This window comes from Paramormyrops kingsleyae, chromosome 25, assembly GCF_048594095.1.
Source record: "Paramormyrops kingsleyae isolate MSU_618 chromosome 25, PKINGS_0.4, whole genome shotgun sequence".
Lineage (NCBI taxonomy): Eukaryota > Metazoa > Chordata > Actinopteri > Osteoglossiformes > Mormyridae > Paramormyrops > Paramormyrops kingsleyae.
The window spans coordinates 2,512,660-2,526,351 of NC_132821.1; the positions used below are offsets into that span (position 1 = coordinate 2,512,660).

At 40.5% G+C, this 13,692-nt stretch overlaps 1 protein-coding gene and 1 long non-coding RNA gene across 2 annotated transcripts in view; one reads left to right on the plus strand and one right to left on the minus strand.

The window, feature by feature from the left end:
* LOC111838217 (uncharacterized) overlaps positions 1-13,692 on the plus strand; it is a 32,841-nt gene that overhangs the window by 16,431 nt on the left and 2,718 nt on the right. The window contains exon 5 of the mRNA XM_072707367.1: positions 3,971-4,065. Within this exon, the coding sequence (XP_072563468.1) occupies positions 3,971-4,065 (95 nt within the window). The remainder of the gene's footprint in view (positions 1-3,970; positions 4,066-13,692) is intronic.
* Positions 11,331-12,316, minus strand: LOC111842468 (uncharacterized). Its single transcript, XR_011985708.1, has 3 exons — positions 12,300-12,316; positions 11,708-11,958; positions 11,331-11,490 (listed from the first exon to the last, which is right to left on the minus strand). It is a non-coding gene; the product is annotated as an uncharacterized lncRNA (long non-coding RNA).

The following is a 13,692-nucleotide window of genomic DNA, read 5'->3' on the forward strand; positions in this document are numbered from 1 at the left end:
GCTTTTCTACCGCTCGTCAGCAAATAGTGGGGTTGCCACACCAAAGACAATGCGGGGGTCTCGTACCCTCCGCTCCCTAAGGTCCTACTTCCCTGCGGGGTTCCCGTACCTTCCGCTCCTTAAAATTCTATTTCCCTGCGCACAATACCTGGACACAATGCATACACAATACATAGACATACCCAATATACTGTATAAACACAGTGCGTGCAACCTCTCCTCCATCTTAATTTACCGACGGGCCCCTGGACACTTCAAACTGCTCAATTTGACATATCCAATGTGCAGATTTTGATATAACAGGCTCTGCATACCTCTTCTAGTCGGCGCCTCGCAGTTCTCTGTGTCCAAGTAGGCCGCGTCACCTCTTAGCCGAATCTTGCGAATCTCCTGGGGATCCCGGACGAGCCCCCAAATTGTTGGAGCACGGCGTCTCCACCGGGTCCGTGGATGAGAAGAGATTCACAGCTGACACGGGGAGAAGTTGCAAATCACTGGTTTATTGTCTTGACTGATTATAATCAGGGAGCGGCCGTCTGACATACATTCAGCATGTACAGGAGGAGACTCTGCCATATGTATCAGCTGTATCCCTTTTAAAGCCCTTTGGGCATCCCCCCCCCTTTCTCGGTACCTTCCGTGTACGTGACAACCACATGTGTGATTCCAGCCGGCTCGTAGTTGTCCTTCTGGAAGGCTAGGTAGCCTTGCCTTGCCGACGCGCCAGTCAGTTCTCGTTTTGATTAGTTACAGCATTATAGAATCATTCCCTTTATTTTATTAATTATTCCCTCAGCCTTCACCAGAGGGCTTCTTGTGGGCTTCTCTTCTCCTGGGCTGGTGTTCTCTGCCTCTCCTCGGGCTGACGGGCTTTTCTCTGCTCCTTGATGATCTTTTTCTGCCCCTTTGTTCTGAGGTGCCAGGTTTTTATGGTCTAAAGTTCATGAATAGGGATGACCAGGAATTTGACTCCTGGCCCAATGGCTGGCCATCCATTTGGCGGGCTTTCGGAAGGGGGTCTGTATCAGTCCTATTGGGATTTATGACCAGACTGATTCCCCCTTTACTGATGATTTTCATTAACCCCCTGGGGTCGGCGATCCCGCCGGCGGGATCTGACAGAATTCTCGCGAGACTGTTTAAATAACTCCGCGAGTTTTTGTCATATACACATTTTAAAAATACCCTCAGAAACTTTGGACGGTCTACTTTTCAAATATATATAGGTATAAACTAAATATATTTTTACAGCTTCGTGATACGAATAGAAAGAACAAGAGTGACTGACTTAAGCGTCTGCGTCTCGAAGCGGCTCTGATCACCCACCCACTTGCAAATCGCGCTATTCGCATGATAATAACATACATTATTGAAGAAATATGTGAATACGCCCATTGTGACCGAAATAAACAAGAGCACATGTCTGGGTAGTGTTTACACTGATCGGCTACAATATAGCACACGGATACGTCTCTGCCGCTGAAGCTTTGCGCCAGTGTTGCCACTTTCAGCAGCGAAGCTCATACCTGTGTTCATAGCTCAGTGGGCTAAGCCTGTGTGCCTGCAATCACGTGGTCGCCGATTCAAACACAGCGTATTTAGAACGCGAATAGCGATCTTCCGCTGAGAGCGGTCCTACACGCTCTCGACGCAAGTAAAACAAAGAAAGGTGACACGATTTGCTTTTTTGCCTATTTAACCTAATTTTAAAAACTTTAATACTTCTGTTGGAGTCTGAGCTCCGCCGGGTCCGTTGATGAGAAGAGATTCACTGCACAGTCGAGGAGTAGTTGCAAGTCACCAGTTTATTCTCTGACAGATTGCAATCCGGGAGCAACCATCTGACATACATTCAGCATGTACAGGAAGAAGCTCAACCCATAAATATCGGGGCTGTCCCTTTATAGGCCTTCTGGGGTGTCGCCCCCCTTCTCGGTAATTTTCCCTTCGCGTGACGACAACACATCTTGACATTTGCTCTAGTTAGCCAGTGAGTACATGTTCCTAATTGATCAGTAAGGTACGTGTTTCCTTCTTTTGTTAAGCATAAGCAAAAATAAGTATCCGTTCTATGGTGGGTTCCTGTTTTCCTCGTGTCTCGTGCCAGGTCGTCCTGACCTGCTGGCGTACCGTCAGTTCCCAATTTCTCCAAACTGGGTGGGGTGAGATCACCCCGTCCTACCGGGCTAATATCAGTTCCCAAATCTGATGTCTACATTATGTTAGACATATTATTAGAATTAGTAAGTAAATTATGATATGATTAACCCCTCACTTCTGACAATGGAAGTTTTGAAAAGAAGACAGATAACGGATTTAGTCAGTGTTTTTTTCATGATTCTACATAATGATTTCAGCGAGATATAAACTGAAATACACGAGAAAGATATGCGGTCGATGATGCCCTCGTCCCCAGAGCGTCAATAATAGTCACTGCATCATATTTATCGCTTTCTATATTTATATAGTCACAGTATTTCATTTTTCATTCCATCTATCAATAAACTGTGAAAGGGATTTTATTGTTGCTACTTTTCTTGCGTTTCAAACTGCCTTTCCAAAATGATGGGTGTGGGGTGCAGTGACATTCCAGACTGATGGGCCATTGACAGTATGCAAACTACTACAGGTGTGAGGATACCTATCTCATCAATATTCATTGTGAAGACCACTGACTTTGAGAAAAAGAGTTCTAACACTTTAGTAATCAAACCATATAAAATTTCTGAATGTCACTTTCACCTATGTGTAGCCAACCCCTGTGTCTATAAGCTTCAGAGCTCAAAAGTCTTACCTAGAAATGTCTATAATGTGATTTTTTACAATTTCTCAGCATGTCTGAAAATAGGTTTTTGAAAAGTATATGTTTAAAGTTGATTTTAACAAAAAATAGAATAATAACATTCTAAGAGGTCTCAGATTATTGGTGCTGAGTTTGTGCTGAATAAAAGCAAATGTATCACTTTGGGATAAATGTTTTTTAGAGAGGTGAAATATTTTAAAATGTCAAGGCATGTCAGACTACCTCGAAAGTGGAAAAAAGGCCTCAGGCCCCTGGGGGTTAAGCTGGTATAACTTTTGATACATCCACTTTCATGGTAACCACTGACCAGATTTGGAATCAGGAGTGATTGTCCATCAGTTTGACACCAAACATGCCATACCAGCTTCACAGGTTCACGTCTCATACCATCTGTATTAATTGATTAATAATTACTTATATTATGTATGTGACTGACTCACATCAGTATATGATACAGGTGTTTTGGGTTGCACCTCAACAGATGTTACACTTTGTGCAGACATTACATCAAATATTCATATTACAAACAGCACATCTTATCCATAGATAGGCGTGGCCATTAGTTTGTGGTAATATCAAGATAAGTTGCACATCTGGGCACAACATATCTTGGTTGGTGTAGGTTATTCCAATTGATCTTCTCCAGAATGGATAAGGTACACCTTAATTCAGTTCTTTTAACATAGCATGTTAGAACAAAGAAACTTGGTAACGGTCCATCAAGATCAGATAAGGACCGGGTACACAAAAACCAACCTTAAATGAAACTTTCTTTAGGGTGTTGGTCTGTTCGGTGAGTGGTATGTAAGACAGGATGTATGGGGAGGGGGTTGTGTGCCACGTCGAGGAACCCTGTCCATTAGGTCCACTCTGCTGTCTGTAGGTTCCTAAATCTTTAGGCAATAAAAGTTGGAGTGCTGGCCTCCCTTGTTATCTGTGTGTGTGTTTATGTGTGTAACCCCCCTTTGGTGCCTCTCGTACCAGGCTCGGCCTTGTCTCAGGCCACCTGGAATTTAAGCTCTGTGATATGTGCATGTGTGATCCTACAAAAGGAAAGATAAAAAATGAAAGGATTGACCTGTACACTTTATAATTGTCCTCACCTGATTCTGTTCTATTTTAAGAAAATATAAGTTAATATTTTGATGATGTATTATTCCACTCAAGGACATTATTCTTCATATGGATGTCTGGATCGGTCTGACAGATAGTGACCGTGAAGGAACCTGGAAATGGGTGGATGGGACACCACTGACCACAAGGTAAGAGAGGTTATATATGCAACATCATTATAGACACAGAGAAGGAGATGCAGTGATGCTCATGCAGCAGAGTTGTAGTATGCTTCTCCTATTCATTTTGTATTTACATTTATTTATTTAGTAGATGTCTTATTTAAAGTGACATACAGCTGATAAAGCAGGGTTGGCCAGTCTTCATATTAATTACGGTTAAGGGTCTTGCTGAAAGGACCCAACAGTGAAATCACTAGGCCTAACCCACAGAGCCACACAGCACCCCCTTAAAATGAGTAACATGACCAAAATAATAAGCAGCAGTAAATCCCTCAGTAACATACACATATGCAACTGCTGTTTTGAGACATTTTAATTTAATAATGTGTGTTGTTGTAAAATGAATCACCTTAAAAAATATTAGTTGGTACCTTGGGCGGGGCCTATTTTGTGGGCGGAGCTTACATGGGGCTCTGTTTATGACATCATAAGCGGGAGGGGGGCGTGTCCCTTATTCTGACTGATGGAGACCTTATGTTCATAAATGGTATCATACATGCTTATGCCATGGGTTGCGGATATGGGGATTATATATGGTATCATGAAGTGAAGTGAAGTGAAACTTTATTGTCATTCACGCCATACAACAGTACAAAGACGGATGCAGGCAGAACGAAATTGCATTTCTCCAAGGCTCAATGTGCGGACGTAAGGGACAAGTGCACTCAAGACAACATACATACATACAACATGCAGACATTTCACTTTACAGGTAGTTAAGACAGCATGGCAACAAAAAGCAGCAAAGTACAAACAATAAATATATATACACGAATATATTCTGTGGGTGATATATAGTATGAAAAATTATTGCACTACGTTTCACAGTGAATTAGTTATTGCACTATATAAGTAGAATGAAAACTTGAGACCTATCAGTGATTATAAAGTGCACAATAGGTAGGAGAGTAAAAGGTCAAAAGGTTATTTAACAGAGTTTAGTATTCTGATGGCCTGGGGGTAGAAACTCCTGTTAAATCTGGCTGTTCTGCAGTGTATACTGCGGTGGCGTTTTCCAGACGGCAGAAGTTCAAACAGTCCATGTGCTGGGTGTGTAGGATCTTTTATGATCTTAATGGATCTGCTATGGCAACGTGAGTGGTATAGTTCTTGAACAGATGGGAGCGATGACCCGATGATGTTCTCCGCCGTCCGCACCACTCTACGAAGTATCTTCTGTTCAGTGGCAGTGCAGCTACCATACTAAATTGAGATACTGCTGGTCAGTATACTTTCTATAGTGCCTCTATAGAAAGTTGTGAGGACAGGGGAGGTGAGGTTTGCTCTTTTCAACCTTCGGAGAAAATGAAGTCGCTGTTGTGCCTTCTTGACCACAGAAGAGGTATTAGTGGACCATGACAGGTCATCAGTGATATGCACTCCCAGAAACTTGGTGCTTTTCACTGTCTCCAGACTGTTTCCATGTATAGTAAGTGGCCGGTGTGGGATGTGCTTTCTTCTGAAGTCGACAACGAACTCCTTTGTCATGTTGACATTCAGCGCCAGGTTGTTTTTACCACACCTGTAAATTAGTTGATCAACTTTGTAGGAATTATTAGCTCAGGTAAATTTTAATATCTCCACCAATATGTTTGAATTAATGAAAGTTTAATTAATTATTATTTAATGCTGATTATTAATCAATTGTTATGCCGAATGGTCGGCTCCTCCAAACTCGATTGCTGTATCCCTGTGAGTCTGTTAATGTGACACTTAAATGGGATTCACTAATTACCAGTATCGCTTAGTAACCTGGGTTAGAAGGCTCGTCCAGCGAGCTGCATTACCAGGTAATGTAAACGATTGGTAGCGAAGCTCCCCTCACGGCCGATGAGAGAGTCTCACGATGTTTCAGGCGAGTTTGAGGTTCAGAGCATGTAGCAAGATCGCACAGAGGCAGGGACTTTATTGCGAGACACTCAATGACGGAGGCTAAAGTTGTGTAAAAGACATGCATTTATTCCTAGCTAACACTACAACTAACATAAGACAGACATTACACCTAACACAAACAACAAACCCGAAATAACGGAATAAAACAAACGATGTAATTATGAAAATGCAATGACCGTATTTTAAATGAGTAACCTTAAATGGGAAATACTGTTCTGCAAACAAGCATAGTTTGTGGAAACATGACCCTAAAGTCTTATAGCAGGTTAACAGAACAGCTTAAGTTGTTAGAATGAAAGGAAGTTGGTTTACTTGGTTGAAGAGTGGGGGGGGGGGTCTTGGCAGTTGATGGCAGAGCTGCTGAGCTGATGGCACTCAGGAAGGCGCGGCGTTTGGAGCAGTGGAGTGGAGTCCCTTTAGATTCTCTCTCCTGGTGAAGCTTTGTCTTGGGTGCTGTTCTCTGTTCAGCTGGGCCTTCACCGGAGGGTTCTTGTGGGCTTCTCTTCTCCCGGGATGATGATCTTTTCTGCGCTTGATGATCTGTTTGCCCCGGCTGATGTTCTCCTTCGGGCTGGCGGTTATTCTCTGTGCCCCTTTGTTCTGAGGTGCTAGATTTTTATGGTCTAAAGTTCATGAATAGGGATGACCAGGAATTCGACTCCTGGCCCAATGGCTGGCCATCCACTTGGCGGGCTTTCGGAAGGGGGTCTGTATCAGTCCTTTAGGGATTTATGGCCCGACTGATTCTCCCTTTACTGATGATTTTCATTAAGCTGTTATAACTTTTGATACATCCACTTTTATGGTAATCACTGACCAGATTTGGAATCAGGGGTGATTAACAATCAGTTTGACACCAAATATGCCATACCAGCTTCACAGGTACATACCTCATACCATCTGTATTAATTGATTAAACAATTAATTATTTTATCTATGTGACTGATTCACATCAGTATAGGATACAGGTGTTTTGGGTTGCACCTCAACAGATGTTACACTTTGTGCAGATATTACATCAAATATTCATATTACAAACAGCACATCTTATCCATAGATAGGCGTGGCCATTAGTTTGTGGTAATGTAAGTTGCACATCTGGAAACAACATATTTTGTTTGGTGTGGCTTATGCTAATTCATCTTCTCCAGAATGGATAAGATACACTTTAATTCAGTTCTTTTTAATATAGTATGTTAGAACACAGAAACTTGGTGACGGTCCACCAAGATCAGATAAGGACCACAAAGGAATGTTGGAAGAGAAGGGGGGGGTTTAATAAAGAAGACTCTCTAAAAGTTAGGACACATTGGTTACACTCACTTTCCAGATTCTTCTGGTATACCATTGAGGACATATATAGAATGGTAGCTATACATATCCATTTATTTAAATTTTTATGTGTTCAAGTGCAAAGGGGTAAAATAGGTGATACTCCGTGAACATGGTTATAAGGGTGGCACACAAAACACTAAGATTGTCTAAGGACACATACAAACATAACCTATCTGTATATTGAGACTAGTAGTCGTGAGTAAATCAATATACAGGGTATACAAAAGCCAAACTTAAATGAAATTTCCTTTAGGGTGTTCGTCTGTTGGGTGAGTGAGATGTAAGGCAGAGTGTATGTGGAGGGGGGTTGTGTGCCAAGTCGAGGGCAATAAAAGTTGGAGTGCTAGCCTCCCTGGTTATCTGTGTGTGTGTGTTTGTGTGTGTAACCCCCCTTTGGTGCCTCTCGTACCAGGCTCGGCCTTGTCTCAGGCCACCTGGAATTTAGGCCCTGTGATATGTGCATGTATGATCCTACAACTTCCTCTCTGTATGCGGAGTCGTTGTCATTTCTGATGAGGCCCACTACTGTTGTGTCATCTGCAAATTTTATGATGTGATTCGAGTTGTGATTGGCACAGCAGTCGTGAGTCAACAGGGTGAAGAGTAGGGGGCTTAGAACACAGCCCTGGGGAACTCCAGTGTTCATGATGATAATCTCAGAGGTGTTTTTTCCAAGACGTACTGTCTGGGGTCTGTTCGTGAGAAAGTCTAACAACCAGTTACATAGAGAGGTGCTGATGCCTAGTGACTCCAGTTTTTTTTACCAGGTGCTGTGGGATGACCGTATTGAAGGCGGAGCTGAAGTCAATAAAAAGCATCCTCACATGACTGTTCGTATTTTCCAGATGAGCCAAAATCAGATGGAGTGCAGTTGCTATGGCATCATCAGTGGAGCGATTTGGGCGGTATGCAAATTGAAGTTGATCAAACGTGGCAGGCAGACTGGATGAGATGTGGTTTTTGAGTAACCCTTCGAAGCACTTCATCATGATTGGTGTAAGTGCTATTGGGCGATAGTCGTTCAGTGATGATGTTGGTGATTTCTTTTGCAGTGGAATAATGTTCGTGGCTTTGAAGCACTGAGGAACGATGGCTTGTCTTAGGGAGATGTTGTAGATGTCAGTGAGAACAACTGCAAGTTGGTCAGCACAACCTCTAAGTACACACCCTGGTATGTTGTCGGGACCCGCGGCTTTCCGGGGATTGACCCTGCTCAGGGTCCTCCGAACATCACTGTGGTCGACACATAGTATTGCATCGTCCATAGTGAGAGTGGCTTTTTTTGCCGTTGTGTTGTTTTCCTCAAACCGGCTAAAATGTGTGTTAAGTGCGTTGAGGAAGTCTGTGTTATAATCACAGGGTGGTGGGGAGGGTTTGTAGTCTGTAACTGCCTGAATGCCTTTCCATAGGCGCTTGGAATCTTTTGAATCAGTGAAGTGACTCTGAATTTTATGTCCATAAGCACGTTTTGCTGCTCTCACGCCACGGTTCAAGTTAGCTCTAGCTGACCTACACTGGAAAAAGTGTTTCATTGGATCAAAGTAAAAATTTTGCGTCAGCTTGTTACATGTAATTACTTTGCTTTTTATCAACTTCAAATTTTTACTTTGATAAGAATGAACTATCCATTACTTAGCCAAAGCAAAAAGTATATTTGAATCAAATAAAGTTTTTAAGTTTAATGAAATCTCAAATTATACTTTGTCATAATGTTTTCTCTTTGTATTAATCTAATTATTTTACTTTACATATATCCAAATATCCAACCAAATACAATTTAAAATAGTAATGTAATATTAAGGAATTTATTTACTTTCATAATGTGTAATTTTATGATATAAGATGAATGACTTCAAGCATCAAACTTGACAATTTATTTTGTCATAATACAAAATTTTGTACAATGTGTACAGTATCCTCAAATACACATTGTTTAACAATGTAAACATCGTAAACTTGACAATTTTTGTCAAAACATTTCCACAATGTGTATTGTTCTAAAAACATACTGTATAACAGTTTTTAGTATCCATATACATACACACTGGATACAATGTAAATTCACCATAAGAATCAGTTATGGTTTTGAAGAGAAACATGTAATCTTTCCATGAACAGTCACTTAGAACTGACTACACAATCAAATTAAAATTCTTCAAAACAAGTTTGGCACCAAAAACTGCTTTAAAATGGGCAGTGTACAACCAAGCACTTTTAAAACATACCAAATTAGCCAATGGTAGGAGAAAAATAAATAAAAATTCTCTCCTTCATGAAAAAGTATACCCAAAAATGAGACTTCTCATAATTGTCATAAAATGTCTGTTAACCAAATTTAATTAAAGTTGAATACTTAAATAGTTTAAGGATAAGTAAACAACGTAAGAATGTTCATTTTTGGGTAAACTATTTAACCCTATAAAACTATAAAACACATCTTAGCCAAGATAAAACAAACCAGGTTTAGTAAACAGTAGTTAACTTTGAAGATGTAGGACTTGTATAGAACCTTTTATACTAAGAAATTTACCATCAGCAGAACATTGTAGCTGGGTCAAAGAAAACAAACTTACTCCAGCAGCTTTGAAGAGAGGTTCTGCACCCTTCGGCTCATCTGCTTACTCTCTATATCCATGATTATTTTTTGAAAAGCCTCAAATGTATATTTGAGTCCTTCAGGATATTTTAAGTTCAGTGCATAAATGAGTCCAAACATCATGGCACAGGCACATGCAACAGAGGGCAACTCATTTAGTACTTCCACACCATCAATGACAATGGAAATGTCTAGTACACGACTAAGAGCATCACTTTTACGTACCACAAAAAAATGCCATGGTGGTCTTTTCAAATTCTCTCTCCGCTTCCTCCCTTTGGTCAGCCTAAAAACATACAAGAACAGAGAGCAATTAAACTGTGTAAGGGGGAGGAGGAAAAAAAAAAAACACCCCATCTGAAAATTACAAAATTTAGTTAGCCGTCCTATTCTGAAGGTCAATGTAGAGCCCAAACATCTGTGCCAACTTCCTTTAAAATATTTTCATTTGTGTTCAGCATAATTTGTACGTTTTATTACAAGAGTAAGTGCTAACAATTTTCGTTTTTGGGTGAAGACATACTTTTACACTCTTTGTCAACAATGGTCAACACATGGGAGCATTTAATTGTGCAAGTGTTTAAAAGCATTTTCATAGCCAATCACAGATATTTTTGTTGAGTGCAGTTCAAAATGCATGTTTGGGTGAACCAACCCCCTTTAACGGAGTAGTTCACATTAAAAATTTACACGCCCTCTTGTAATTTCAAACCTGTATGAATTACTGTCCTTTTGAACAATGTTGGTAACAGAACAGCATAGCACCCTTTCACTATTATTGTATGGACACAAAACCAATGCAAGTGAATAGGGGGCTCTTTTTTCAAAATATATTCTTTTGTGTTCTGTGGAAGAAAGTCACACAGGCAAGTACTTGAACTACTTTAAAGCAATAGGTCATTACCAAATCAAAATTTCCCCACATTTCACTCACCCTCAAGGCTTGAGAAGACCATTTTTTTAGACCACAGAGCATTGTAGAGCAGTTCTTTGCTCGATGGATGCACTATTTGAAGCTTTAAAAAGTCAACAATTCACTTCCATTCTACTGCTTGGAAGTAAAACATTAAGTAGGATTATAACTTTGCCTGTATTGTTCAAGAATATAACTAAATTCAGTTAGGATGACTTGAGGGAAATTCGATTTGGTAGTGAAATATAACTTTAAAGACAAACATGGTTGGACAAAATTTCAGTAGTTTGCTTTGCCTACATTACCTGGTATTCTTTGATCAGACAGCTTGCATCTTCACCAATATACATGATCAGGCACTTTAGCAGGCACTCTCTTCTGATGTCTATTTCCAGATTCTACAAAATGTTCAAGATGTATTGCTTTTAATGGACCAAAACACTACCAAATTGATTGCAACAAGCAATTTTGTTTGCATCCAACAAATACCTGATCCATAACTTGAATAGTGTCCTTAGTTTTTTCACGGAGGACTCCACCTTTGCTCCTAATAACCTGGAAAAGCTGAGAGCTTTTGAGAGCTCTGTCTGTCCAAAGAAGCCATAAATCTCGGTAGTAAAGGTAAGGTCGTGATGCGCAAAAATTCCGCATTAATCTGTCAGGAAGAGAAAAAGAAAATAGACTTCTAAAAAAAATAATTTCACTTTGAGAACTAGTTGTAAAAATACATATACACACACAAAGCATTAAACAAAAAAAGGTATAATTCGGGCATCCAGGACATTTTCAAAAACACTCCCATGGTAAAAAATGTTATATTCAGGATTAGTCATTTACATTTTAATATTTTGCAATAAAATAAATGCTTTTACCTCCTCTTGTTGAAACAGAGCTGGCCATCTTTCTTGCAGTTCTTGAACACTAGGTTGGTTTTCCACAATCTCTTGTCTGCGTATGGCAAACGTCTTTGTCATTTTTTCTCTGATTGTCAATGCATTGTTTCTTTTCTTCACTTCCTTTAAAAGTGCCAGGCGCTCAATTTCAAGGTTTGCTGATGTCTCTCCAGCAGGAAGGGATGGGATATGATTGGCCTCACCACGTTTAGGTCGTTTAACATTTTTTGCTGGAAAAACCTGGTCTGTAGCTTTGGTTTTCAGAGAATTTACCAAATACTCAGGGCATCAATAAAAATATTCATAATAATTAAGCTTTATAACAATGTTAAGTCCATACAAAGCGTGCGTGTACTGTATACATGCTGGCGCCGTAAAGACATGCATGCTGATGGCGCCGTAAAGACATGCACGCTGATGGCGCCGTAAAGACATGCACGCTGATGCCGCCGTAAAGACATGCACGCTGATGCCGCCGTAAAGACATGCACGCTGATGGCGCCGTAAAGTCTCGCGCTCCAGCACAGCCGAAACAGTCTTTATCATACGTTTCAGTATCAATCCATCTCACCTCAAGCAGTTTACTTGTATTATTCTTATTTTATTTCCACTCAGTTTAACATCGTGATGAGGGAATCTTGTAAAGCTTCTAGCCGAGTTAGCGCCATCAAACTAGTAATACCTGTATGTAACCGTATGTAACCGTATGTAAACAGTACAACATAATATTTTATGAAATCACACATGTATAATGTTAATAATATGCCCAAACGTATGTTTAAAATTACTTACCAACTTTCTTGATTCCCGTTTCACCACGCCGAGTTCTTCCATGCAGTGTATCAAGATGGCGGAAAGGTGAACGTTGGCATGCACGACCACGGATGACGTTTTAAGTCACGTGACAATGGGAACCAAAATGTTTAATTTAATTTAAAGAAATTAATTTACTTTATATAAACAAGACTTACTTTTAATTTAAAATCAACCAAACCTTTTACATAACACTGATGACTAAAACGAAACTTAAATGTTTTGAGTTAGATCAAGTATAACAACTTCTTTAGATTAATGAAATGCCTTGTGCACTTTTTTCAGTGTAAGAGCGTCTCTGTCCCTGGATTTGAAGGCTGTATTTCGTGCTCTCAGGAGGGCATGCACCTCCCTGGTAAGCCACGGTTTCTGGTTGGCACGTGTGGTGATGTTCCTAGTCACTGTCACATCTTAAATGAAACTTAAATGAAATTTCCTTTAGGGTGTTCGTCTGTTGGGTGAGTGATATGTAAGGCAGAATGTATGGGGAGGGGGTTGTGTGCCAAGTCGAGGGACCCCTGTCCATTAGGTCCACTCTGCTTGTCTGTAGGTCCCTAAATCTTTGCGCAATAAAAGTTGGAGTGCTGGCCTCCCTTGTTGTCTCTGTGTGTGTGTTTATGTGTGTAACCCCCCTTTGGTGCCTCTCGTACCAGGCTCGGCCTTGTCTCAGGCCACCTGGAATTTAGGCCCTGTGATATGTGCATGTGTGATCCTACAATCTGAATGGTAAATGGGAAGTAGGATTAGCGGAAATCCATTACCCGCACACATGGAACACATTAGTAGAAGAAGACACTATATTTAATGTGGCAGTATTTTTAACGGCTGCACTTACCCAGCAATACAAACTAAAGGCTGGCTATTACAGGAATATTGAAAACCTAATCAATGAAATGATTGAGGCTCTAGGAATGGCAAATCTAAAACTTGACTATAGCGTGATAAAAAGAAAGTGTATATGGTCGGACCACCGAACATCGGCTTAAAGGAGGTCTGGCCCGAATGCTGGGATTCACGCTTGATGTATTTTATAAGATTGTGAAGACCCGCATCTGGCAGACATATGCGGTGGTTTTTACACGATTTACGTGTATTCAGACATTGTCAAGCATCAAAGAGTGGGAGACAGCCACATGTCCCTTTACATACAT